At 41.7% G+C, this 25,184-nt stretch overlaps 1 protein-coding gene across 1 annotated transcript; it reads left to right on the top strand.

The window, feature by feature from the left end:
* The first annotated feature begins 1,660 nt into the window (after positions 1–1,660).
* zbtb47b (zinc finger and BTB domain containing 47b) lies at positions 1,661–23,651 on the top strand. The gene is made up of 7 exons (XM_053488110.1): positions 1,661–1,751; positions 7,193–7,278; positions 16,325–17,239; positions 18,643–18,790; positions 19,879–19,994; positions 22,569–22,713; positions 22,844–23,651. The coding sequence occupies exons 3-7, from the start codon at positions 16,508–16,510 to the stop codon at positions 23,161–23,163; spliced, it is 1,461 nt and encodes a 486-aa protein (XP_053344085.1). The 5' UTR covers positions 1,661–1,751; positions 7,193–7,278; positions 16,325–16,507; the 3' UTR covers positions 23,164–23,651.
* The last annotated feature ends 1,533 nt before the right edge of the window (positions 23,652–25,184 follow it).

Raw genomic sequence — 25,184 nt, 5'->3', positions numbered from 1 at the left:
TAAAGTGAAATATTTATGGGCTGGCTCTGTGTGCGTGTGTGAGTGAGAGATTAGCTCTTCTCCATTCTGTTGCCACACTTATCTAGGATGACTTGATTTGTATGCTATAATATTACAATTTCCCTTTATTAAACCTAAAAGGTCCAAACCTGTTCCAGCATGACAACGCACTTGTGTGCAAACTGGGCTTCATGAAGACTTAATGTGTGTTTGGGGGTTGAGTTTAAGAACTTGCATTCATTTCCTGCACAAAACCTTGACTAAACTCAAACCACTGAACACTTTTATGGTGAGCTGGAGTGCAGACTTACACCCCAGACCTCCAGACCCCAAACATTAGCATCCGACTAATGTGTCTTAGTGAGTGAATGATCTTATGAATGAAACGCTCCAGAATGTAGAGGAAAAGCCTTTCAGCCTTTCCTGAAGACTGGAGCTCACTGTGACAGCAAATAGGAGTACATCTGAAGTGGGCGTGGTCCATCAAACATTTGCTCATAAAGTGTATTAAAGGTGTAACAACTGAATGATTTTGACTGATACACTGATTTAATAAATGCCGTCATCAATTGAGGAAACAATCATAAATTATATTTTTCATAAAAATTAGTTTTGAATCGATTTAAAAATTATAGTAGATGCTAAAGCAATTATTATGCAAAAAGTTGGTTAAATGGTGTACTTTGGATGAAGACTTGGTGTGTAATATTGTATCACAGGTGATTATAGAGTATGACTCAATATTAAATGAATTTCTAAGTGCCTTAAGAATTTGTATTATGTGGACGTCTAAGGTTTAGCCTATGCACATGCAGTTATTCGGGATGTTTAAATATATATTAATAATATAATAATGTTCCTAATGTTATCTATTATATAATGATATTGATATATATTTATAATATGTATTACATTTTATTTAATTTATTTCAATACCATTGTCTTCTTTTACTACAAAAAAATGATATTCAAGTTTAGTAATAACATTGTAAATAATATTAAATGTTACTTGAAAATATTTTATATGAATAATTATAGTAATATAACAATGTATAATAAGTATTTTAAACCTTATAAATGTAAATATAGACTAATGTTTAAAAATAAACATAATAGTTGTTAATGGTAGATGTAATATAGTGTTATTTATAGATATATACTTTTTAAAATAAATTGTAATACTACTACTACTACTAGTAATAATAATAATAGTAATATCCTTTTTGCAATTAATATAAAATGTTATTTAAATATATTTTTAATGAATAATATCAATAGATTATTGCTTGTTGCCATTAATAATAATAATAATAATAATAATAATGCTCTTAATAATACATAAATACATAAAATATAAACGTGATCAAAATGTTATTTAAATGTAAAATTATATAAAATTCTAGAGATATTTAAATCACAATAATAGATATAATAATAATGTACCTATTTTAAATATGTGATTAAGCACATATTAAGCATACTTTTAATCATACTTATATAATGTTCAATTGGTAATTTACTTAAAATGTAATAAATAGACTTTAAATACAGTACTGTACACAGTGGTAAAGCTGCATGCTGCGGTTAGGTCTGATTTAAGGGAAGAGTTTTAAAGTGTTCCAATCTGGCAACCCGTGAGGAGTGAGTGAGGGCGAAAGCAGGAGAAATGTGAAAAATCCCGAGGCTCGGTGTTTGATGGCGCGCGGAGGCCTGAGCGCGGCGGAGTGACGGAGCTCGCGGACCCGCGGCAGGTAAACAAACACCCCGGGCTTTCTCCTCGCGCTCCTCACGCGACCTTTAATCTGCTCCGCCGCCTCGCACGCGCCGCTCTGAGCCGCTGCAGTTTGTGCACTTTGTGTTCTCGCGCTGCGTTTCTCCGTCTGGGTTTTTTTTTAACGCTCTAACTAAAGTTTGAGCCGCGTTAAAAAAAAAAAAAAAAAAACAACCCTGAGCTTTTGAAGAACGCAGCTGTATTCCCGAGTCTGAGCTCCGCATGTGAAGAGTTAAAGTCCCCTCGGGTCGTGACTGGGGCCGTGTGCTGTGCATGCTGTGATTTATTGTAAATAAAATTTGATGATAAATGCCTCCAAGGCGAGAGTTTAATATTTTTTATTGGGATTGTTTTTTAGGATTTGTGTTTTAGTGAACAAGTGCAGTGGACGTGAGTCTGCCTGTAAACTCGATGGCCTTAAACCATGATTACTCTGTTACTCTGTCTGCATATGACGAGGAAAAGTTTTAAACTTTAGATATTTTGTGGATTTGAAAATGCAGGACTGTTGCACATCCATATTTGTCTTCTACAGATTGCATTTAGATTGCAAAGATCAGTCTAGTCAGATTTTTTTTCCTAACCGTGTGTACTTTATCTCACATCAGTTTGGTGATGCATGATTCATTTTATCCTAAATAGTTGAATTGCAGGCGGCACGGTGGCGTAGTGGTTAGCACCGTCCAGGGTCTGGGTTCGATTCCCGCCTCGAGGGCCGGGGTGCACGGAGTTCGCATGTTCCTCCGAGGTGGGTTTCCCTCAGGTACTCCGGTTTCCTCCCAGACATGCAAGGTAGACTAATTGGCTTTAGTGTGTGTGCACTGGGATGTATTGGCACCCCGTTCCAAGTCTCCTGGGATAGGCTCCAGGCCCACCGCACCCTGTCTAAAACCGGATAAAGGGTATAGACGAGACAAGTGAGTGAATAAGTGGAATTGCTTTCCTGATCTTTCTCCTCACCTTTTTTGTTCGCAATTATTGCATTCAGTAATCATTTGTTTTATTGTTAGGAACTGGGATCTTCCTAATGAATATCAGATGTGCCAGATGTTTCACTAAATTACTTTCTTATAAACCAACGAAAAACAAAAATCTCATCAGTGTTCAACTATTAACTTAATCGTTCAGGTTTTAACAAAGTGCAGGGAACAGCAAGATATTTTTCAGCCTTAATGGTTAACTCGTAGCAAGACGCAGTGTTCCCTGAGCTGTCGATCCCAGAGAAAGAGGTGTGGCCTTACTGTGTGTCTCTTGAAACCTTTATGCTTGTTTATCTCCTTGTACCTGTCAGTCCCACTGATCTGAGGTAGGGTCCCAGTTTCGAACCCCAGCTCCATTAAGTTGCCGCTGTTGGTGACCTCTTGAGCAAGGCCCTTAATTCTCAACTGTTCATATGTGTAAGGAGATAAACGTCAGTCACCCTGAATGTGTAAGGCGTCTGGAGGTGTGGTTTCTTTCTGTCAGTTATCTTGACAAAGGTGTGACCACCGTGTCTGCCGCCGGTCCCAGTGAGATGTAGACTAGTAATAGTACTCCATCAGTACTAGTGATGAAGGCGTGGCCTCTGTTTGTTCATTCTTGAAATCGAGGCATGTCCTGTGTACGTGTGTGTGTGAGAGACGGTCCCAGTGAAGGATGTGTAGCCCCAGTTAAACTTTTCTCTATTTAGGCTCCAAATGTTTCAACAATATTTAATGAGATTATGTAACTTTTTTTTTTTTTATAAATGTATTAAGATTTATAATTTTATAATTTTATTGATAATTTGCAACAACAGACAATTCGGAAAGTTTGTCTGGGAAGTTATGTTTATTTAAAAATTAAAGACATTTTATTATGATTTTACTACAGTGTAAGCTGTGATCAAATGTGATGCCCGCTTTAATTTACAGTAAATCAATGCCTGAATAATAAAATTGTAGATTATTTATTAGACTGTGTAATCAGTAACACTTTTCAGCTCAGACCGAGGGTTTGACTTTGGGGTCGACTGAGGATCCTCCTCATTAGAAGCGGTGCAGTAATCCTGGTTTCGGCTTACATCTGGAATCATCTCGGGTTAATATCTGGGTCGGGTCAGTACTGCAGCGGTCACAACCCACTGTATTTATCTTCTGGTTGGGAGCATGTGTGTTTTCCGAGTGGGTGTAATGAACATCTGGGACTCTGAAGCCGTCCGAGCTACAATCCTTTTTCAGCGTACTGGAATGGGATCGAACCGAGGTTCGGGTTTCTGGGAGATTTTTTTCCCTTTTTTTTAAAAAAAAGGACGCCATAAAAGGTCAATGAATAGACTTTGTATTTGGTAGAAACATAAATCATTATGTTGGAATACAGAAAAGGGTACATCATTTTGAAAAGCAGTTGATTTATGGTTTCTTTTAGAAAGCATATAAGCTTACATAGGAATGTGTTAAAGCTGCCAGGTTCCTCACTTAATCTGCACTGATTTGTTGTTAACTTTGAAGTACTTTGATTTTTTTCGCAAACTTCTTAAAGCTGAGTTCATGTGCATTTCTTTATCGCTGTCATCATGATGTTTAGTGTATGCACTTAACTTATACCTTAACTAAACAGGTGTGTTTATTTTGTTTAGGGTGGAAGCTTCCAGATGTTTTATTTTGCTTATATTACAGCAGGAACATCACGTTTGTTCTGTTTCCATTATAACAGCAATAAACTTTTAGAAAACAGTCACATCTTTACCACTGAATATTATGAAGTATTCACACTGGAGACTCCTTACCTAAAAAAGCTAAGCTAACCTAAATAAGCATTTTCTTGTTTTTAGAAAACTGTCGATATCAAACATTTTTACCCAGGTAATGTGGAGCATCTGTTATTCAATATTATATGCGTACGCTAAAATACACCGATCAGTCATAACAATACGACCACCCGCCTAATATTAAATGAGTCCACCTTTTGATCACCAAAACAGCCCTGACGAGTCCTGGACTCCACTAGACGTCTAAAGGTGTGTGTGGCATCTTGCATGAAGCCATCGGTAGCACGCATTTGTTTTTTGGAGGACAACCCACATATATCTGGAGAATTTCAGGCCGAATCAGCACCTCGGACTCGTTGTCGGGTCCTCAAACCGTTCCCAAACCATTTTTTTTCTGCAGAAAGAAGCCACTGCCATCAATGTTCAGGAAGGTGGTGTGTCACGCTGCCTCTGCCAGCTCGCCGTCTTCCCGATGTGTAACCGTCATCCTGGCGCTTACACATCAACTTCAGGGACAAAATGTTCACTTGCTGCCTCATATATTCCACCCACTTCCAGGTGCCATTGTAACAAGATACGGAGAATCAATGCTATTCGCGTCACCTTCCAGTGGTCGACCTAAACTACTCTGAGAGCCGGTGAAAAAAGGAGAAAATGAAATGAAACCCTCTGATTCAGACATTTTGTATGGTGATGTGATCAGGTGTTCAGTATTCGTGTTCAGACCGAGAGCTTACTTTCTTATTTGGTCAATCTTTTCGCTCTTTGTAGAAGTGGCTCTTAGCTGTAGCTCCTCACACAGCTGTTTAGTGAAACCAGAGTCTGTGCTTGAGGACCGTGTTGGCATGCGGAGTAACTGAGCGGCATTTGTGATCGTGTTTTATGTGTCTGGAAGGTGCCAACTTCATAGACTCTCCTTCTGGCAAGAAGTCCTGACTCAGCTTCTGTTCACTGAGGACACTGTAACCTCTCTCTCTCTCTCTCTCTCTCTCTCTCTCTCACACACACACACCACGGGCTGACTGGAGGTCATGATGATTCTTAGGCAGAAACAGCTCTTTATATCCGAGATGAAAGGACGTGGATGTGCGTGTTCTGTACTTTGAAACTCTTGTGAAGCGAAGGCAGATTTATATTCTAGGTAACGGTTCCTATAACTTGTTTTAAGTGTTTATACAAAGGGAACTACACTGACCAGCCTTTACCTTAGGACCATTGACATAACATCGATTATCTCATTACGATGTCACCTGGAAGTGGGCGGGGTTTATTAGGCAGCAAGTGAATATTTGGTCCCTGAGGTTGGTGTTTTGGATGCAGCAAAAATGGGCACAAGTCAAGGGTGAGCCTAGGGACAAAATGTGAAGATTGGACGACTGGGTCAGAGCAACTCTAAAAGTGCAGCTCTTGTGGGATATTCCCAGTCTGCAGTGGTCAGAACATACCAAAAGCGGTCCAAAACTGGTGAACCGGTGACAGGGTCAAGAGAGGCCAAAGCTTACTGATGTACGTCGGCTGGCCAACGTATTTCGATCCAATTGAAGAGCTACTATAGTTCAAGTTGCAGAAAAAGTTGATAGATGGTATCAGAACATGCAGTGTATTGCACTTTGCAGTGGTGCTGGATAGCTGCAGACCAGTCAGTGTGTCCATGCTGAACCATGTCCACCACCAAAAGCACCTACAATGGGTATATGAGCATCAAAACTGGACCATGGACCAATGGAAGAATGGCCTGGCGAAGAGATGGCACCAGGATGGAAGATGGCGACCAGGTAGAGGCAGTGTCATGCTCTGGGCAATGTTCTACTGGGGAACCTTGGGTTACAGGTCTTTCTTCAGGTTACTGGTCAGTTTTTTGTTCAAATAAAATGTTACTGAAAACAGACATTCAAAAAGAAACATAAATGCTGTCATGTACTTCCTTTGAGACACAAGCTTCTTGAACTGCTGCACATGCATCATTGGGACGGTAATAAAGTGCAGACAGAAATGATAGTGCCACTACTACTGATGTGAGAATGTACCCAGTCTCTTAGAGCTGCTGGGTCCAGATGGTTGTAGCGGGATTTGAAACTTGCCACCACCAAATGATTGAGCGAATGTGTTTCTGTTGTACCTTGCATGTGGATGTTACTTTGACACGTAACACCTACTTAAACATTGTCGCAGGCCAAGTGCACCCCTTTAAACGGTGTTCCCTGTTGGCAGTGGCGTCTTTCCTGCAGGATACCGAGCCCTGTTACACGACACAAATCGTTCAAGAATAGTTTGAGGAACACAGCAAGATTGTGTTGACTTGGTCGCCAAATTCTCCTGGTCTCCTTGGTCCGATAAGAATTGTGGGATGTGCTGGAAAAACAAATCTAATCCAGGAAGGTCACTTCACAATTTACAGGACTTAAAGGATCTGCTACCGACAGCATTGTGCCAGATACAACACACGCCTTTAGAGGTCTAGAGGAGTCCATATCTTGACTGGTTAAGGCTGTTTTAGTGGCAAAAAGGGGGACCTGATCAATATTAGGCGGGTGTATAGGCGGTACAAAATGAAACCAGTCATTCTCTTTACTAAATTCGATATTGGTTTAATTGATTACTTTGTACCTACAGTAATAGATCAGACAGATCAGTTCTAATCAGGTTCCACTCATATTCCCTGTGATTTTATTTATTATTTTTTTTGTCTGTAGAGGACTTTCCTGAGCAGGCTTTTCTTGGATGGAGAGAGACATTAAATCCCTCCACGTTCTGCTGCTTTGCTAAATCCGCCAGAAAGGTGAGTCATCACCAGTTTAATTTCTGCTCACCCAAAATATTAATCTCAACCGCAGAGCTTTTAAGTCTCTCGAGATGTTCCTAGCACTTGCACGTTACAGAGCTATGTACTGTAGTTAAGGTTCAAGTTCAAATCCAAGCATGACTGAGAGCAGCGCACTACTACTACTACTACTGATCAGCGCTGACCGAATTTAGTGGGTATAGGAACCACCAGTCACCTCCTGATACCATATTATAACGATGTGCTGATTAAAATTGCGATTCTGTAAGTATTGAGATTTTATAGATAGAGTAGATCCGTGGATTGCCAGTAACTTGGTCTGTGAGCACTTTGCAAGATGAGCAAAATTTTTTAATTAATTTTAACTTAATAAACGAGCAAGGTCTTGATATACAAGTAGTATGCATGCACTTTGTCTGCCGAGCATCACATGATCACAACTGAGCCAATGGTTCTTCTCTCTCACATGCTGTGGGATTGTGAGTAATTATCTCCCATGCTCAGTCTTGCTGTGGGTGCGTCACTCATGTAGCCAACATTTAAAGCAATGTAAATAATTTTTTTTCTTTTGTAGTGTAGTGACTGTTCTTTAGTAACTGTATTGCAACATCGGACCTCGTGAAGAAAAAAAATTACAAAGGCTGCAGCAGTGAAGGAGATAATTCTGTTTTGAGGAGTGGTTCCGTTTGTGTGTGTGTGTGTGTGTGTGTGTGTGTGTGTGTGTGTGTGTGTGTGTGTGTGTGTGTGTGTGTGTGCGCGTTTAGCAGAAGCATTAGAGAGGTTCCTTGTTAAAGATCCAGAGTGTCTCTGTCAAAAAGCAGTGATTCCGTTTGTGCATGTGTGTGTGTGTGTGTGTGTGTATGAAAGTCATCCTGCACAGTAGCCCCCTTCCTCCTTCCATCCTCAGCTTTACACATACACACCGGGATTCTTTTCAAAGGTAAAGTGCAGGTTAATTTGTTTTATTTTTACTTAAAATTTTGTATAAATTATTTTTATATGAATATTTTTGGGCTGTGGAATGAATTATCAAAGTTTCCATAATTTCTTATGAGAGAACTTTGCTTTGATATATGTATGCTTTAATATACAAGCACCCTTTCAGAAGGAATTATGCTTGCAATCCAAGGTTTAACTGTACATCTGTCATCCGCAATTATTATTAATAATTATTTCTAAACAAACTTAGTAAATAATTCACTCCTACCATATGGGATGAAAATGTGTAAATAGTTTACATGTAGGATTATAAAGAAACAATGACTTTTTGGTGCTTCCAAAGTATTAAAAACTCAAAAGTGATCGCACAGGTTGAGGTGCCGCAAGCACATGCGGGGCTTTTAATGCACGCGGTTTTTGATTTTTTTCGTGGCGTATTGCGACTGGTGTAAGAGTGTGGATTTGAAACTAATAGCAAATAGGAGGCATTTAATGTGTGCAATTTGTAATAACATATCCTCATAAAAATGCATTTGTGTTGCGTACTCAGAAGCTTCTACACTCGGTACATAATCATTTATATCTGAGGCTGATCGGCCGATCACCGGTCACGGCCAGTCAAACTAAAAACTAGTCAATTCTGCTCACTGACCGATCGATCTGTTCATCTCTATAAGAAACGATAGTGAACGTGTATCACCACACAAAGGAATCACGGTTTATAACTGTATGGATTTTTTTTCCTATCTCTAGTACTTAGCCTCATTTGAATTTAAAATTAACGGATTCTGGACGGGAATTGGTGTATCTCTCTCTCTCTCTCTCTCTCTCTCTCTCTCTCTCCCTCGCTCTCTCTTTTTCTCTTTCAGTTATTAAGCTGCGGACAGAGCTTTGCAATGGATTGTCCTTTTAATTCCCCCAAAAAAGTCCTTTCCATCTCGATCTTGAATGTCTCTGATGGTAGATTGCAGTAATTCGATCCTTTGAGTTCCACTTAGGAACCAGAGACAGTTGGATGTATTTGTAGACTTTATTAGGATTTTGCACTAATCCTGCTCATAATCCACACCAGCGGCCAGAGCGAACACGGTCAGCTTTAGTCTAAGCAGATCGGTAAAACATCAGTGCTATTCAAAACCACCAGAAGGTAAAAAAAACAAAACAATCCACGATAAAGCTGGACAGCGGGATTAATTCGAAGACTTGAACTGAACCAGGAAGAGTTTCATGAAGGGGCTGATGATCTGAGAGTATCTTAGATTTGACTTTTTTAAATGGCTGATTCACTTATAGATAACATGTGATCTTCAATTAGCTCCAAGATGAGCTCCGAAGATGAGAATTCAAACTCTGTCTGACCTCAGCGCCGGGACAGAAGGGTTTACATTGTGGGTTATTAGCATTTTTGTTGTTGTGGCCTTTATAGCTGCAGCTCCTTTGTAGTGTCTGAAGTGTTTATGGCTGCCTGCTGGTCCTAACACGTGTTTGTACTGTTCTCAAAATTTATAGGAGCTCAAAATTACAGCCCTCTCTCTCCCTCTGTCTCTCTCTACATTTCTCGCAGCACACACACACACACACACTCACAGGGGAAGGTCATAATAACTGCTGTGTAATTTCTGTGTCACCTGAAATGGCCTCTTTGGGGTGGAGGGGGGTGTTGGAGTGGGGGAGGGTGTGTGTGTGTGTGTTAGTGTGTGTGTGTTGCAGTGGCTCCCAAGGTCAGGAGAAATGTCTCCAGAATCTATTCGAAAAGGTGTATTGAACAGGACTACACACACACACACACAAATCTATTTTCTCCCTCCAGTGCCACTCCTCTTCCTTTCTGCGTCCCTCACCTTGGCCAAGAGGACACCAGAGGAGTACTAGTGCCCTGAGACGCTCACACAGACACACACAAACCCACACCCGCCTACCTAGTGCTGAGGTGAAGGCGTACGCTTATCACTGTCCACTTTGCAGTAGTCTGTATCTGAGTTACTGTACCGTGAACACACACGTCGGTGGTAAATTAAAGGAAAAATGCTGTGTCACTGTTATGCCGTTGGGGGGAGGGGATGGGGGGATGGGGGGGGTTTATCACGGCAAATCAATCCGTATTTCTCCTGACTGCTCACCTTCGTCTACCGTCTGTAGACCAGCTCAATGTGTTTATTGTTCATCATGTCTCATGATGGAGGCGCTACGCTTTTAGTCGATCAGTTTCACAAACCTTCATCATAACCATCTGCACCGACGTGTATACGCTGGATTATCGGCGCGAGGACATCAATTCCCAGGCGACCAACGACAGCAGCGGTGGGAAGCGCGTTTCTGCAGCTTTCAGATCCTGCCAGGCCGCTGTGCCAGCTCGTGTGCCAGGCAGCGGAGACGGCGGAGGGAGGACAGGAGGGTGGAGATCACTCACGTCATTCTTGCTGTAAGTCTGAGGAGAAGCTCAGGATCCTGAAGGGTTCTCATGGCTACAGGCAGATTTCTCAACCCGAACAGCTCCTGGCATCTAAGCATGTTGTTAAGGTTACTCCATACCTCATAGCTCTTCTCATTGTTGGTCTGGAGTTATTTTTTTTGCTTCGGTCTTTAGGATGCTGGATTATGTTTTCTAGGATGTCGTCATGAACCTTTGCTTCAGATGGTTTTTCCATATTAATCTAAACAGTCTAGTTCCGAAAGAGCGTTCAGGTCAAACCGACTAACATTCTCGTGAAGGAAGGCGTGAAATTGATTGACGTTTTTAGAAGATACGCAGTACGCTGATAAGAGTGTTCGCCGCAGTAAAACATTGGAACAATGCAAACACTCCACATTTCCATTCCATTAAAGGAGTTCCTGGGAGGCCTGCGTTTTAGACATGAAGCAAGCAGTCTGATCATGTACTAAGAAAACTTTTTAAATGTTCTAAATATTACATATGTACAGCTGATCCTGTACAGGGTCATTGAAGACCTGGAGCCTGTCCCAGGAGGCATTAGGCATGAGTTAGGGTACACCCTGGACAGGCTGCCAATCCATTGCAGTGCACACATACAGTACATACAACGGACAATTTGGAAACGTCAATTAGCCTATTTTGCATGTCTTTGGACTGTGGGAGGAAACCGGAGTACCTGGAGGAAACCCACCTAGCATGAGGAGAACATACAAACTCCATCCACACAGACCCCAAGGTGGGAATCGAACCCTTAACCCTAGATTTGTGAGGCCACAGAACCACTACGCCATCGTATGGTGATGTCACTGGTAATTAATATTTAAGTTTCCACGTAAACACCATTAGCCAAATCTCAAATGTCTTCCTTTTGTCTTTTATACACCTAAATCTGTTCAAAATACAACAACAGAAAAAAATCTGAATTAATATACAGAATTCTTTAAATTTATTAAAAAAATTTATCAATTTAAAAATACCAATAATGAAACTAAAAACCTTTAACTGAAATGTAAAAATAAAACATGATCGATTGTGCACATTTATTTGTCTTCGCCTTCTGTAGACAATGATATAATATTTTAAAATGTTATATTTATACATAGCCTTAAATATATAAATATAATATTTATATATTTAGTTTTTGTTTCTAATTATTGTATATTGCAGTTAATTGATTGTATTTCATCATTTTTATCTCAACTTGATGATAGTGTGTGTGTGTGTGTGTGTGTGTGTGTGTCAGTGCTAGCAGTGCATGCTTGCTCAGTCACCTTCTCTAATGGAGGTAAAGTCTGGGTCTGTGCCTGGTCCAGTTATTCGGGTTGTCACTCAAATCCCCAAACTCCCAGATCCTGAGTCACTGAGTCCGAGCGCGTTTGCTTTGTAGCTTCACGGAATCACGCTAGCTGGTTTGCCAGAATTTAGCTTTCTTATCTCGGTTTAGCGTGATTCGTATAGCTCTGTTCGGCCTGTATAGCTAATAAGGGTGAAGATAATATGGACGTTTCTTTTGCCATTTGTTTTATGTTGTGCCATGGCCCGTGTTTTTTCCAGTCCCATATGATTCACTTTGCTCTATGCCCCATATCCTCTTGTTGGGGAATTTAAGACTAACGTTGTGGTTTACCTCTAAGACGCTAAATCGATGCCAGTGAGTAAAAAAGATTTTACTATCCTAATTCTTTAGTATTTTGTTTGCACAGAAAACTGTACACAGTAAAAAGTATTTTGTTTAATATTTCTTTTGTACAAAAGTACACATTCATATGAAACTTGAATTTGACCACTGTGTGTGTGTGAGAATAAAATGGACCACATGCTAACATAGCGTCTCAGTTTACTCAATACAAATACTACAAGAGGTGTTCAAGTCAAACCAGGACTTTTGATTGTGTAGAATAACAGAACACGGTTATGAGAGTTATGAAAAGTCCATTTTTTATTTGTATAATCTCCTGCTACTCTAACGCACTTATCCAGATGTTTCACTAGTGCTTGGATACCATAAAGGTAGAAAGTTTTCTTAGCACCCCAGAGCCATGATCAGACCGTCTGCTTCACGTCTGAAACGCTGGCCCCCGAGGAACTCCTTTAATGGCCCAAACATGGAGCGAGGTCGGGACTGTACGCGGGATGTGGCAGCAACACCCATCCAAGTTCCTGTAAAGTGCACGAGCTGTGGGTGAATGATTGTGTGTGCAGTCTGCATGAAGTTGGTGACGATTTTCAAGGACCAGACGTTCCACTCTCTGAATGTTCACAGGAGCGACTGGGCTCCGAGCCACCTCGGCCAGGACGGCCTTCTTTAAAATGTTTGCACCATTTAATGAGTCTCATAACTTCACTTTGTTTGAAGTCTTCTGTAAATGTCAATCGATTTTATCTCTTTATTCACCATAAAGTCCTGGTTTGACCTGAACGTCCCTCGAAGAAAGTATCCTTAAGAATTTAAATCCAATGAAGCTTCTTAATGCAGATAGTGTGAGCTACATTGCTCATTTCTTTTTTGTTCTTCAGCCAAAACATGCTTAAAATCCTCCAAAATTCTACAGCAAAAGGGAAAACTTTCCTGGCTTCGCTCAGGAATTTGAGTTTTTGACCTTTCAGACACAACGTGCATTTTCTCTATAGGCGAAGCCACTGGAGCCGAGCCTTTAACTGAGGAACCGTGGCCTTTACAGTGGCGTAAATGTGAACAGATTTTGGGCATGCCATGGGAGCGGACGCTTTCACACGAGCAGAAGTAATTCAGCGAGGAGTCATTCAATCTCTTTCCCTCTTTCTCCTGCACTGGTTGGCATTCCTCTGCTTGGCATGGAGTTACACGGCCTTGGCCAAGTGCATTCCAGTCTGGCCACGACTCGCAATACAATACAAGCCCAACGTTGGAGTGATTTATTTTGGCAATAAAACGTGCTCTTGGATCAGCCGTCCTATGTACGATAAATCTCTTTTTGTTAATGTGTGATATTTTATAACAACTCTCTGAGCCTTCTCGGAGGGCATAAAGTAGCCTGTGTTAGCAGATGAGCTTGGAGAGGATTCGAGGTATTTTAGTGTCTGACCAGTCAGACGCTGCTGTGTCCTGGTTTACAATCACACTGTTATAAATAACAGAGGCAGAAATAATGAGCCTTGATTGGGCTTGGGGTTGGGGTGACATTTTGTTTATGTATGTGATTGTGAAGTCACGTTGAAAGCTGAATACAAATGGTGCCTATGAATCTTGCTTCCAGGTTCTGCGTAAAATAAACACGGCAAAGAAATATAGGACAAAGTTGAAAGGACTGGTTTTAGAGCGACTACAAACACCAATCACACCAATGATCATAGGGTGGGATCTATTATGGTCTCGAAGTTGATGTGCTCGGAGCAGGAAAAATGGGCAAGCGTAAAGATCTGAGGGTTTGAGCATCTCCAAAGCGGCAGGTCATCTGGGGTGTTCCTGGTATTCAGTGGTCGGCACTTACCAAAACTAGTCCAAAGATGGACAACCGGTTAAGTGGTGTCCAAGGCTCATTAATCCTCATGAGAAGCCAGTCCTAGCCAGTGTCAATCCCACAGAAAGTTATTTCTGGCTCTGATGGGAAGGTTTCAGAATGCACAGTGCATCGCGGCTTGTTGCGTATGGTGCGACGTAACCGCAGTCCGGTCAGAGTGCCCGTGCAGACGTCTGCCAACTGCTGAAGCACATAAAAGAGGCATGTGAATGTCAGGACTGGACCATGGAGCAATGGAAGAAGGTGGCCCAGTTTGATGGATCAGGTTTTCTTGTACGTACATCAGATGGGAAGAAGGCATTTCGGTGAAGACAGTGTGAACCACTGGGCAATGTTCTGATAGAAACCGTGGGTCCTGGCGCTCATACGGATGCTACTTTGACACGTAACACCAATCAAAATCTGTTTAATAAATAGCTGAATATTAATGACTTTGTTACTGAATTACACTCGATTTATTAAAGGTTTTTCTACCATTAAAATCCTAAACATTGATTTATTTCTAATGGTTACATACAGTATGTCATGAATAATGGTTAAGCAACTTAAAAGATGTCCAATATCCTGAATTTTGTCCTCCTTGACATTTTAAAAGGCCTATGCTGTCTCATAATCTTTGAAAACGAAAGGGCCCCCAGTGGCACCTGACATTACTCTAATCACTTTTGCATTAATTCCCGCAGCGGTTAGTCGCAGTAAAAGTCTGCTTAATGAATCAGGATAATTGTTTCGAGAGGCTGGTGTTTAGTCTCATGACTCTGCCTAATTGGTTATTGGCCTGAGTTTGTCTTCCGCACCGCGATGACTCTGGCGAGACAGGATGGAGAGGTGCAGGAGGGAGCCGGGGTGGGGGGGGGAGTGTGGATCTGAATATCAATGTGGCTCTCAGACGCTCCTCGTTTGCGTTGTCCTGCGCTCCCACTTGGTTTGTTTGTTTGGAGTTGTGAAAGCGATGCCGTGCATATTGAAACCCGGTGTATAATAAGCTTGACAGGGAAAGAATGGTGCTCTGGAATCTCTGTTTGGACGTTTATTATTGAACACGGTCAGTAGAGATAGGTCAAAAAAATTAGTTAAGGAACCGTTCACTATAGTAACAGAATCGCAATATTAATTGATTTTGCATCTTGGTATCGTTATAATATTGTATGGATGCTCCCTGATGATTCCCTAAAGATTCGTGGGGGCTAATATTACTCAAGTATAAGTAGAAGTCTTCCATTTACTTGTGCACTTGAGTAAAAGAACAGAAGTACTTACTTTCATCTCCACTCTGTCAAAGTTGTTTTGTAGGTAAAAGGTAAAATATCTCTCACACGCTCTCTCTGTCTTTCATTCCCGATTGTGAACACGCGGTTTTTGCCCCTGTGTGCAAGCAGATCTCATTCTGATTTCAAAACCCTGTAAGATTATTATGCGTGTCTCAAAGGAAAGGCAAGTCACGCAGTTATGCATAGTCAGCGGTAGGTTGCGACATTTCTGCTTCAAATACTTCACACCAGCGTAGTTAGGTAAGTAGAAGTACAGACTTTTGATGTACCTTAGAGCGAAGTACAAGTAAAACATTCATGTTAACTACAGATGCATAAAATATATTCAGTACAGTACCTTTTTTTTTTCCAGTTGATGTCTATTTGAGTGATAAACCGTTGTTTATTATTTAAAACAAATGTATTAGAATATTTTAATATAATCCGTAATAAGTTTCATTAAAAAAAGTTTTTCGACCCCAGAGTGGTGTAGCTATGAAGCGCTCGTCCTATCATCCACCAATCGCAAGTTCAAATCCCGGGTGATGGTGTAGCCTCTCGCAGCCGGAGGCCTGGAGAGAGCTGATTGGTCGATCTCTTTCAGAGGGGAAGGTGGGAGGTTCTTAGTGCTCTCACATCAATCGCAACTCTAAGCCAGTCAGGCGTTGTTAGCACTGTCCTCCGAGTGTGTTACACCACACGCTTCCAATGGTGCATGAGCGAGCAGTTTGTCAAGATGCATTCGGCTGGCGTCACATGCTCAGATGAAACACAAGATAGCCTTCGGCCCTCCTTGACTGGTGGAACCTTGATGTGAGAGTTCCCTAATAACTATTGGGAATTGTCTACGACTAAATTAGGGAGAAAAACAAAAAAAAAAAGTTTTTTTACTTTCGTTTCCTTTTTCTGTTTTATATCAGAGAAGACCGGCGACTACACCACAGTCGTGTTTCGTCTGCGAGAGGATGTGGTGCCAGCTTTCACCCGTTTAATGGACACGCCTCTTAAAGAGAGCAACTTGTACATCCTGACATATTTGATGCAGACTCTGCGGGGTACTAACGACATCAGCAGTCAGGAACACCAAGGAACGAGAGCTCAAGATGGATGGTTTCTCCATCTCGATGGGAGACAACACAACGGGCTCTCAGGCCCAGGTCAAGCATTTCTATAAAAAGGAGGATGGTGGAGGAAGTGGGAGGGGCTTATGCAAAGCAGACAGAGGTGCCAATCCTGAAGAGGCAGCACTCCAAGAAAACGCGGCCTCGTTTAATAGAGAGCAGATCATCGTTGAAGTGAACCTTAACAACCAGACCCTGAATGTTTCCACAGGGTCAGAGGGCAAGACCAGAGAGCGAGGTCAGGCTCGGCACTGCACGACTAGTGATGAAGATAAAGACTACGAGCAGAGGCAGGAGGAGATGGAAATAAGCACGGACGAGGACAAGGATGATGATGACGAAGACGACGACGAAGAGGATGACGAAGACGACGATGATAATGAAGAGGAGAACGATCTTGGCATCCCGGAGGTTCCTCAGGCTATCATGGATAGACCGAGGCGTGCGACGAGAGCGAGCGCCGTTCCTTTGTGCCAGGGCCTGACGCAGGGGAAGAAGGAACAGGAGAGCCTGGGTCAGAAGGTGAAGCTGGAGGAGAAGCAGCACTTCGCTTGCAAGAAGTGTCCGCGTGTGTTTAACAACCGGTGGTACCTGGAGAAACACACCAACGTCACACACAACCGCATGCAGATCTGCAACAAGTGCGGCAAACGCTTCCTACTGGACAGTGAGCTGCTGCTGCATCATCAGACCAGCTGTGAGAAGAGCATACAGGTATGCACTCTTGCTAACACACACACACACGCAAACGCACACACACATCCATACACTCTTATATGTCATTTAAAGGACCAGTTCAGATTGTTTTTTTTTAACCTGCTTTCTGTTAATCACATCTATAGTGACTTCATGACCCGAAATCTAGATTTTGCACACACATACACACACTACGATACGAGCAATTTGGGAACGCTAATTAGCCTAATCTGCATGTCCGTGGACTGTGGAAGGAAACCGGGGTACCCGGAGGAAACCCACCAAGCACGAGAGAACATGCAAACTCCATGCACACAGACCCCGGGACGGGCATCGAATGCGGACCCTGGAGGGTCAAAGCAACAGTGCTAACCACTACGCCATAGTGCCACCATGTTGGACATATCTGTATTGAATGAATAATTTTTTTCTAATAAAGTTGCTTAGTGTTAAATATGTATTAGGGATATGTTCAGTGCATATGGAATGTTTTCAGGCTTTCACATTTACCCCATATATATATACACCGTACCCCTATCTTATTTTGTCATTTTGAGGTCCCACTTTTGCAGCCAAAACAATATTGACCTGTGTGTTGTGACTTTCCATCCCAACCAGCATGAACCTTTTCCGCACTTTAATCTACACTAGCGCTTCTACTGGATGGATCCACACGGGCCAGCCATCGCTCCCAACGTGGATCAGTGACCTTTGACCACCTGTGACCCCGTCACTGGTTCACTGGTTTTCCTTCCTTGGATCACTTTTTTGTATGTCCTGACCACTGCAGCCTGGAGCATCCCACAGGAGCTGCTCGACCCAGTCGTCTAGACATTAAAAACTGGCTGTTGTACTGAGACATCAGTCTAAATTTGTTCCGAGGGCTGAAAGGGGGGTCGGTGTCAAATCTTGAGCTAGAATAAACTGTCAATGCGTCTAAAAGGGTCTGAAAATAATCAGTTTATTGGCGTGCATGTAAACAAGTCCCTGCTTTAAAAAACAGACCTGTAACTGCATCACCGTCTCACAGTCTCACGGGGAAGGTCTTCAACCACCGCACCCCTCTGTCCACCGGTACGTCATGCCCTCTCCGTGTGATCACGTGACGGGGGTGATCTGTATGCACGTGCTGGCTCTGGGATGCAGGGAACAGCTGGATGGTGCCGTTAATGCCAGAGCAGCGAGTCATTTCCTGTTTGAGCTTGGTGAGCCTGGAAACGCTTAGACAGCATAGTCGTGGCCCGTATATTATTTCACTCTTGCTTCACGTGTGCTGTTTAGAAACCTGCATTCTGATAATGAATTTGATCTTATTTCAAAAGCATTCATTATTATTGATTATTCATCATCGTTACAGCGAAGGTGCCCTTTATAAATAGACGAATTAATTCATTTATTTATTTATTTATTACAACCTGCAGTGTGTGACGTGTGGGAAGGCGTTTAAGAAGTTATGGTCCCTCCACGAGCACAACAAGGTCGTTCACGGCTACGCCGAGAAGAAGTTCTCCTGCGAGGTGTGTGAGAAGAAGTTCTACACCATGGCGCATGTCCGGAAGCACATGGTGGGTGAGTATCCTGGCCTGCTGGGGGTTAATTAAAGGGGCAGGATGTCTGATGTCTAATTAAAGGGGCAGGATGGCGTTTTACATGCTCTGTTATTCGCGCAGCTAATTGAAATTGACGGAAAAGGTCGTTAACAACCTTTTCAGTTTTGTATTTTTTGAAACAACGAGCCACGTTTTGGAAGAAAAAGGCCTGAGCTTAGGGTCGGAGCTCGTTTGTGGGCCAGAAATAATATGTAATAGAAACTTTAAATTGATAAACGTATCCATATCTATTGCACAGCATTACTGTGAAGCATAGTTTTATTAAGTAATTATTACTAATTTCATTATTACAAGCACTTGTCGATTTGCACCTCCAGGGTACGGGTTCGATTCCCACCTCGGGGTCATGCCTGGTGGGTTTCCTCCATGGACTCCAGTTTTCCCCCACAGACCAAAGACATGCAGATTAAGCTAGTTCTTATTGTATGAAAGTGTGTGTGTGTGTTTGTGTGTGTGTGTGTGCCTTAAGATGAATTGCCACCCCGACGGGGGTGTATCCTAAGTCTCCTGGGATAGGCTCCACCCTCCCCAGGATATAGATGATAAGTGAGTGTGTTTAGAAATACACCAGCATCTCTGATGTATAACGAACCCCATGGCCACAGCTAGCTGGCAGCGAACGCTTTGCACCCAAGGACGCATGATCTAAAGCCATGTAATTAGGTAGTATAGATCCTCAGTCAGGTACAGTAAGTTCCTGATTCCTGATCTGTATTCGAAGATCCGCGCTGACCTTGCCTCTGCCCCGTTCAGCACACGCAGCAGAAAACTCAAGCTGTGATGCCTAACACACTGGAAGAAATCTTATATCCAGAAGTGCCTCCTTCCTCCATTACACTCATCCTAGAGAACTGTTTAATTATTTTATGGTACAAAAATGATACAATCAGATTTTATTTATTTATGTGTCACTGAATGTGTAGCAGTTTCATAAATGACGTTCATCTTATGTGCGTTATGTGATTATACAGTACGCTGTGAACATGATGTGCAGTAGAGATGTGTAAGAGCGCAGAGGTGTGTGTGTGTGTGTGTCCTTGTCTGCAGCCCACACGAAGGACATGCCGTTTACATGTGAGACTTGCGGGAAGTCGTTTAAGCGCAGCATGTCTCTGAAGGTGCACTCTCTGCAGCACTCTGGGGAAAAACCCTTCAGGTGTGAGGTGAGTTCTAGACGCACAACGCTGCTTATAGATCATATCATTTCAGATCAGCTCTAATGGACGAACTAGCAAAGGGATTGTTTTGTATGCGTATTAAAGAGCTTTGTAGCATACTACTACTGCTGTGTGTGTGTGTGTATTGTAAAAGATCCACATTCACAAAATATGAAATCACAATTGCAAATACCTGACCAAAATTGATGTCAATTAGACACGGACTCCAAAATCATTTTTTTAATTCATATGTTTGCATTTGTGATGGTGAAGTGTTGTAAAATGTAGTTCTTCTATAATCCTACATTTGTGTGTAGCCAAAAGGTGAGAAGAATGAACCATGAATAAGGAGGATGGCAATTCCTGTTTTTGACCACATGATGGCAGTGTGGGAAAAGGGGACAGGTTTAGTCAAGCGTATAAGTGGTATGCTTTACGTTGTATATTTGTATCAAAGGCGTTTAAGGCTACGTTTACACTGTCACGGAAATGTGACCCAATTCTGATTTTTTGCTCATATGTGACACATATCGGATATGTTCTATGTCCGTGTAAACAGAAAAAAAAAACGCATGCATTCCGATATTTCGAGATCGGTTTCGGGCCCCCTTCATATGTGGAAATAAATCAGATATAAATCAGATATGTGTTAATGTAATTATCGTGTAAACAGACAGATCGGATTTCCTGAGGTATTGCGTTCTGTACGTCATTAAAACTGCGACTTCTTTGCGGTTTAATGACGTGATGTTATTCTCCGGTGGAAGTGCGTGTGGAATTATAACATCGCAGGTGACATGGAAAAGGAAAAGCACCCAGCGCCCCCGCCCCCTTTTTTAATGCTTACTTACTAAATAACATTAAGAAATCAGTATTTGGTGAATGAAGCATATGCATAGGCTGCAATTATGCCGTTTTTTTTCTCCTCCTCCGTTTTTTAAACCATGGTGACGTTTCGTGAACTTTGCATATATTGCAGAGCTTTACTTCACCTTCCTCTATCTTGGCTAGTGTGTAGCACAAGAACCTCCCTTTAAGTATCCGCGATGTTTCAGATGGCACGGCAAGTGTAAACACGTGTTTCGGATATGAGTCATAGTTGAAAGAACGTGTAAACAGACGGTCGAAAAAATCTGATATAGGCAACAAATCTAAATTGGACATCAAGACCTGCAGTGTAAACGTAGCCTAAGTCTCACTTTGTCTGACTTAAGAACAAATCAGACTTATAAACATGCTCCCAGAATGGAACTCGTTCATAAGTTGGGCACTACATGTTTCAGCTCTGTTGACTTCCAGGTTCGGTTGAATCCCACATAGCAGTAAATGTAAAGCTAATGTGCTCGGATGTACAATCACTTGTTTAACATAGCAAGTAGGGCCGTTTATTAGGAGTTACAAAAGAATTTAAATTGTTGAAAACTAGTTAGCTTTTTGCCAGCCCGATGGCTTAGTGGTTAGCACTGTCTAACCAGGGTCCGGGTTTGATTTCAGTATGTGTGCATGGAGTTTGCATGTTCCTATTTGTGCTTGGTGGGTTTCCACTAGGTTCCCTCCAAAGTCCAATTGGTAATTGCAAAGCAAAGCTAATTGGTGTTCCCGAATTGCCTGTAGTGTGTGAATGATGACAGAAGATCCCACCACTGTCTTAAAATGGGAATAAATACAACGGTCACCACTGGCCTCCACCCTTCTGTTGGACTACAGAGGTTCCTTAAAGTTTGGATGGATGGAGTTAGCTTTGTTTTTTTGTTTGGATCCCTCATTTAGTCGTGTCCAATTCCTCCCCGTCACTAGGGGGCTCCCACATTAAGGCTACTGAGCCGTGATTAATGTGGGAGCACTAAGTACACCTCATCACTCCCCTCTCCCTAGAGTTCCGGCTGCAAGATGTTGCAGCATCACCCAGGAATCGAACTCGCAACCTCCAGATGATAGAGCGAGCACTTTACCACTGCGCTACTGGGAGGCCAGAGGAGTTAGCTTTCTAGCTTAATTTAGGCATAAATTAAACAAAACACAGGTGACATAACGTTTTTTTTTACCTTCGACATCTGGCTGAAGTTAAATCTTTTCTTTCTCTAAAAAACTGAAACTGTTATTCATGCATTTATTACTTCACCTCTTGACTACTGCAATTCACTCTGTTATGGTGCAAACCAGTCCTTAATTGGACGCCTTCAAGTGGTCCAGAATGCGGCAGTTAGACGACTGACGGGTAGTCGTAAATTTGATCATATTTCTCCCATTTTAAATAATTTACACTGGCTCTTAGTCAAACTGAGAACTGATTTTAAAATTCTTATTTCTCTGACCTCCTACACTATTATAATCCAACCAGGTCGCTCAGGTCTGCCAATCTCTTACTGGGTTACTGTCTGTTTTAACTGTTCAAAATTGTTGCTTTCCTGCTTCATTTAGCCTGAAAAGTTCAGGTTATAACCAAAGTGGACAAAATAAAAACAAGAAATGACAACAAAGGTATTGGTTTCACTTTTGGAAGTAGGTGAGAAAGCACCTTCACTTGTTTTTATCCTCAGTTACTAATCTAACCAATAAACGTGCCCCTTCCCGATACAGAACTGCAGTGAACGTTTCCAGTATAAGTACCAACTTCGCTCTCACATGAGCATCCACATCGGTCACAAGCAGTTCATGTGCCAGTGGTGCGGCAAAGACTTCAACATGAAGCAGTACTTCGACGAGCACATGAAGACCCACACTGGTAACTAGGTCATGTTAACTCTATAATCCATATCAAGAAAGAATTCCGGCTGTAAAACTTATACTTTTCTAAGACGTCCACTGAAAATGAAAGATGCTGTAATGACCGGTGATTGTATTCGTCTTTCCAGGCGAGAAGCCGTATATATGCGAGATCTGCGGGAAGAGCTTCACCAGCCGCCCCAACATGAAACGGCACCGGCGCACGCACACGGGCGAGAAGCCGTACCCGTGCGACGTGTGCGGCCAGCGCTTCCGCTTCTCCAACATGCTCAAAGCGCACAAGGAGAAGTGCTTCCGGCTCAGCGGCTCTTTAGGAGACGACAGCAGCGTGACCTCGCAGGGTGAAGGGTCACACCGTTCCTCTCTTCCTCTCCTCCACTCCATTAGTGGCCTTCCTTCTCCTCCTTCTCCTCCTCCTAATTTGTTCTCCAAATCAAGTAATGACTAACTTCAGCGAAAACCTGGAACTATTTTTTTTTTGTTTGTTTTTTTGTTTACCGTGGTGAACCAAAAGCAGTAGGTGGGTGATGTCATGCGCAGCCCAGAGGAGTCTGAATGATGTAGCAGACTTTTGAAACAGTGTGTGACGCTGTGTGAACTCATTCTTAAGAGATATTTTATACAGTATATCCTATATAAGATTGGATCCTTATCCTACATCCTACTCAAAAAATTTTTTTTGTCTCAACTAATCCATCATCGTGGTGAAGTTCTCATGTGCAGCTGATTGCGCAAATAATATTACAATGTCATTACAGACTGTATGTCCTGTCCGGTGTGTGTGTGTGTGTGTGTGTGTGTGTAGATGCTGGAAACGCGGCTCTGCTCTCTGCTGCCAGAGAAATCCCCAGTCTTACAGCTCATGTGTCCAGCCAGCAGAGGGCGCCACGTTACCAAGCAGCAATGCAAAAGAGCTTTATCACGAGAAGGTGCGATGCCGATAACCAAATCCCTGCGTCCCCGCAGTAACCAAACCTTGTGTGCTTATTAATGAGGTATGACGTGTGTATATTCACTCCTGCACCTTATTTCTAACTTTAACCAGACATACTCGGATGTTGTAGTGGTTAATGCTGTGTGATATGATGGCCTGCTTTGGCACATGAGGAATGGGATGAAAAAGGGTTTCGTTGTGTAAGTGTGTGTGTGTGTGTGTGAGTGTGTAGAATTGCACTTTATTAAAATCAAATATCAGTATCAGATTCCTCTGATTCTGTAGATATATAGCATTATAGCAATATATTCAACTAAAGATGTTTGCAATTTTGTACATTTGTGTGTACCTGTAATAATGTATGGTACATTCATGCATGTAGCTTTTTATGTTTTTTTTTATTCGAACGTTACACCTGGTTTTCACTTTATTTTCAAATTTGTTATTAATGCCGTATTTTAAATTAGATTTCGAAATTTCAAAATAATTGGGATTTTTTCCTGGATTTTTTTATATATTTTTTTATTTATTGTAAATTTCCCCATGTACACACTTAATGTAACACGTGAACAGCTGTTACGTAAATCTAAATAATTAGGCTAATTAGTTACTGAGATATTTTCTTTCATTTATGTCCACTATAATAGAATACAAAAGCTCATTTCTAATAATTGAAAATCTTAACTGAAAAACACTGCCTGGTCCAAAAAAAATAAAACAGCATTTCAGAAGGGTCAAATTATTGGTCTGCATCAAGCAAAGAAAACAACTAAGGAGATTACTGGAAATTACTGGAAGTGGGTTATAAATTCCAACACATTATCAAAACCTGGAAGGATAGTGCCGAACCATCAACTTTCTGAACGAAATGTGGTCAGAATTAATCAGAAATTCGAGATCACGTAAATTTCTTGGTCAAGTTGTATGATAAAAAAAAAAAAATCAACAGTAAAAACTGTAGCTATGTTTAAAATAGGAAAACTAGAGTTCGGTTTGATAAGGAGCATAAAGATTGGACTTTGGAGCAATGTAAAAGGTCATGTGATCTAATGAGTCCAGATTGCCCCTATTTCAGGGTGATGGGCGTGTCAGGGTAGGAAGAGAAGCACATGAAGCGATGCTCCCATCATGCAGAGTGTCCACTGTACCAGCCTCTGGAGGCGGTGTTATGATCTGGTGTTGCTTCAGTTGCTCAGGTCTAGACTCAATAAGATGAAGTCAACTGACGACCTGAATATTATAAATTAATTTCTTCCCTGACGCCACGGCCGAATTCCAGGACCCAAATTGTGAAAAAGTGGTTCTGAGAGCATGAGGAACATGCTTTACACATGAATTGGACACCACATTGTGTCCTAAAATGAAAACTAAGGTTGAATGGATGAAATCTTAGAGTGTGTGACTTTTTTATGACCAGGCCGTGTAAGTACATAAATTATAATTAGTTCTCTAAGCTCTATCTATGACACATATCTATATCTAACAATCTGAAATCATATTTGTGTCACTAGAGTTTGGAATAGAATTTTCTCTAA

The sequence above is a fragment of the Clarias gariepinus genome, chromosome 26 (genome assembly GCF_024256425.1).
Source record: "Clarias gariepinus isolate MV-2021 ecotype Netherlands chromosome 26, CGAR_prim_01v2, whole genome shotgun sequence".
NCBI lineage: Eukaryota > Metazoa > Chordata > Actinopteri > Siluriformes > Clariidae > Clarias > Clarias gariepinus.
This window is presented reverse-complemented; position numbering and strand designations above follow the sequence as displayed.

Excerpts from the sequence above, each read along its gene's own strand:
- zbtb47b (XM_053488110.1), top strand. The coding sequence starts at position 16,508 with ATGGATGGTTTCTCCATCTCGATGGGAGACAACACAACGGGCTCTCAG. Across the intron at positions 18,791-19,878 it reads TGTCCGGAAGCACATGGTGG|CCCACACGAAGGACATGCCG; the intron begins GTGAGTATCCTG and ends CCTTGTCTGCAG. Across the intron at positions 19,995-22,568 it reads AAAAACCCTTCAGGTGTGAG|AACTGCAGTGAACGTTTCCA; the intron begins GTGAGTTCTAGA and ends TTCCCGATACAG.